Below are 2500 nucleotides of genomic sequence, written 5' to 3'. Positions count from 1 at the left end.
GGCGCCTAAGTCCCGCCGGAGCCGGGTAGACCTGGTGGCCCTGCGCCGGGACGCCGCCGGGGCGCAGGCCGCCGGCGGCGGCCGCGGCGGCCGCATCGGCCGGCTCCGGAACCGGGTAGACCTGATGCTCGCCAGCCCCGGAACCGGGTAGACCTGATGCTCGACAGCACCCGGCGGGGCACGAGGCCGGCCGCGCCCGACTGGGCGAACGGGTCGGCCCGGAAGCCCGGGCCAACAGGTCTACCCGCCGGGCTCGGGCACCAGGTCTACCCGCCGGGCCCGGACACCAGGTCTACCCGCCGGGCTCGGACACCAGGTCTACCCGCCGGGCCCGGACACCAGGTCTACCCGCCGGGCTCGGACACCAGGTCTACCCGCCGGGCCCGAACACCAGGTCGACCCGCCTAACCCGAACGCCAGGTCTACCCGCCGGGCTCGGACACCAGGTCTACCCGCCGGGCCCGGACACCAGGTCTACCCGCCATGCTCGGACACCAGGTCTACCCGCCGGGCTCGGACACCAGGTCTACTCGCCATGCTCGGACACCAGGTCTACCCGCCGGGCTCGGACACCAGGTCTACCCGCCGGGCTCGGACACCAGGTCTACCCGCCGGGCTCGGACACCAGGTCTACCCGCCGGGCTCGGACACCAGGTCTACCCGCCATGCTCGGACAACAGGTCTACCCGCCGGGCTCGGACAAGAGGTCTACCCGCCGGGCTCGGACAAGAGGTCTACCCGCCGGGCTCGGACAAGAGGTCTACCCGCCGGGCTCGGACAACAGGTCTACCCGCCGGGCTCGGACAACAGGTCTACCCGCCGGGCTCGGACAACAGGTCTACCCGCCGGGCTCGGACAACAGGTCTACCCGCCGGGCTCCGAGAGCAGCTGTACCCACCGGCACCCCCGCCGCCGAGCCCAGTCGGCCGCCGCCCTGCCACCTTAAGAGAGTCCCAGCTACTCCCCCTCTGGACCCGCGCCGCGGACAACGCCCTCTCTTTCCCACTCGGAGCCCCGGGCAGGAACGGCGGCGCCTCGGCACCCGCCGAGGGCCTCGGCTAAGCGCTCGGAACCCGCTCCAGCCACCCGACTCGGAGAGCGGCTCGAGCCGACGAGCCCGGACCACAGGTCTACCCGCTGCACCGGGACACCAGGTCTACCCGCCGGCTTCGGACCAGGGGTCTACCCGCCGGGCACGGACGACAACTCTACCCGCTGCGCACCTCTGCGGCCGAGCCGAGGCGGCGGCAGCCGTGCCACCCGGGCAGAGTCCCGGTTGCTCCCCCCGTTTCCCCGCCCCGCAGAGAACGTCTCTTCTTTCACCCTCGGGGCAGGGGAAAGGCTGCTACGCTCGGAGCGCCGGGCAGAAAGCGCAGCGCTAAGCCCCGAGACCGGCTCTAGCCGCTACTCTCGGACATCGGCTCTTCCCGGCGGCGCCGAGGCGGCCGAGCCCGGTCGGCCGCAGCCGTGCCGCCTAAAGAGAGTCCCAGTTACTCCCCCGGCTTCCCCGCCCCGCAGAGAACGTTTCTTCTTTCAGCCTCGGGGCAGGGGAAAGCCTTAACGCCGGAGAGGAAGTCTGCCGCAAAGGGCCACGGGAGATGGAGTCCCCGCAACGAGCCCCCCGGGAGAGTACTGGACGGAGCATGCGCGCTGGAAGGACTCGCTAAGAACTGTGGGAAATCGGGGAGGTCGGGGCAGGGCCGGAAGGGCACGCCGGCGCGCCGACCGACGGATCGAGCGGTCGCACGCCGTCTGCTCGCTCCGTGAATTCGGTGCCACGCTCGGAGCACCGGCCGGAAACGGCAGCGCTTCGGCGCCGGCCGAGGGCCCTCGCCGAGCCCTCGGAGCGGCTCTAGCTGCCGGACCTGGACAGGAGCTCTACCCACGGGGCTCGGAGACCGGGTCCACTCGCCGCCGGGCGGCGGCGCCGCTCCGGCTCTAAGTCCGCCGGTCGGCGGGAAAAGGTCTACCCGCATCCGGGCCGGCCGGCGGCGCCGCTCCGGCTCTAAGTCCGCCGGCCGGCGGGAACACGTCTACCCGCGACCGGGCCGGGCGGCGGCGCCGCTCCGGCTCTAAGTCCGCCGGTCGGCGGGAACACGTCTACCCGCATCCGGGCCGGGCGGCGGCGCCGCCCCGGCTCTAAGTCCGCCGGTCGGCGGGAACAGGTCTACCCGCATCCGGGCCGGGCGGCGGCGCCGCTCCGGCTCTAAGTCCGCCGGTCGGCGGGAACACGTCTACCCGCATCCGGGCCGGGCGGCGGCGCCGCTCCGGCTCTAAGTCCGCCGGTCGGCGGGAACACGTCTACCCGCATCCGGGCCGGGCGGCGGCGCCGCTCCGGCTCTAAGTCCGCCGGTCGGCGGGAACAGGTCTACCCGCATCCGGGCCGGGCGGCGGCGCCGCCGCTCCGGCTCTAAGTCCGGCGGCCGGCGGGAACAGGTCTACCCGCATCCGGGCCGGGCGGCGGCGCCGCCGCTCCGGCTCTAAGTCCGCCGGTCGGCGG

General features: G+C 73.9%; 1 protein-coding gene across 1 annotated transcript in view; it reads left to right on the top strand.

The window, feature by feature from the left end:
• The window catches only part of LOC135408470 (collagen alpha-1(I) chain-like), a 3893-nt gene extending 3742 nt beyond the window's left edge, over positions 1 to 151 (top strand). Inside the window, exon 3 of the mRNA XM_064643625.1 lies at positions 1 to 151. This exon is cut by the window's left edge and continues 1400 nt beyond it. Within this exon, the coding sequence (XP_064499695.1) occupies positions 1 to 151 (151 nt within the window).
• Positions 152 to 2500: the final 2349 nt, after the last annotated feature.

This window comes from Pseudopipra pipra, unplaced genomic scaffold (genome assembly GCF_036250125.1).
Source record: "Pseudopipra pipra isolate bDixPip1 unplaced genomic scaffold, bDixPip1.hap1 HAP1_SCAFFOLD_49, whole genome shotgun sequence".
Taxonomy (NCBI): Eukaryota; Metazoa; Chordata; class Aves; order Passeriformes; family Pipridae; genus Pseudopipra; species Pseudopipra pipra.
Note: the sequence above shows the minus strand (reverse complement) of the source record. Positions and strands in the feature narration are given on the sequence as shown.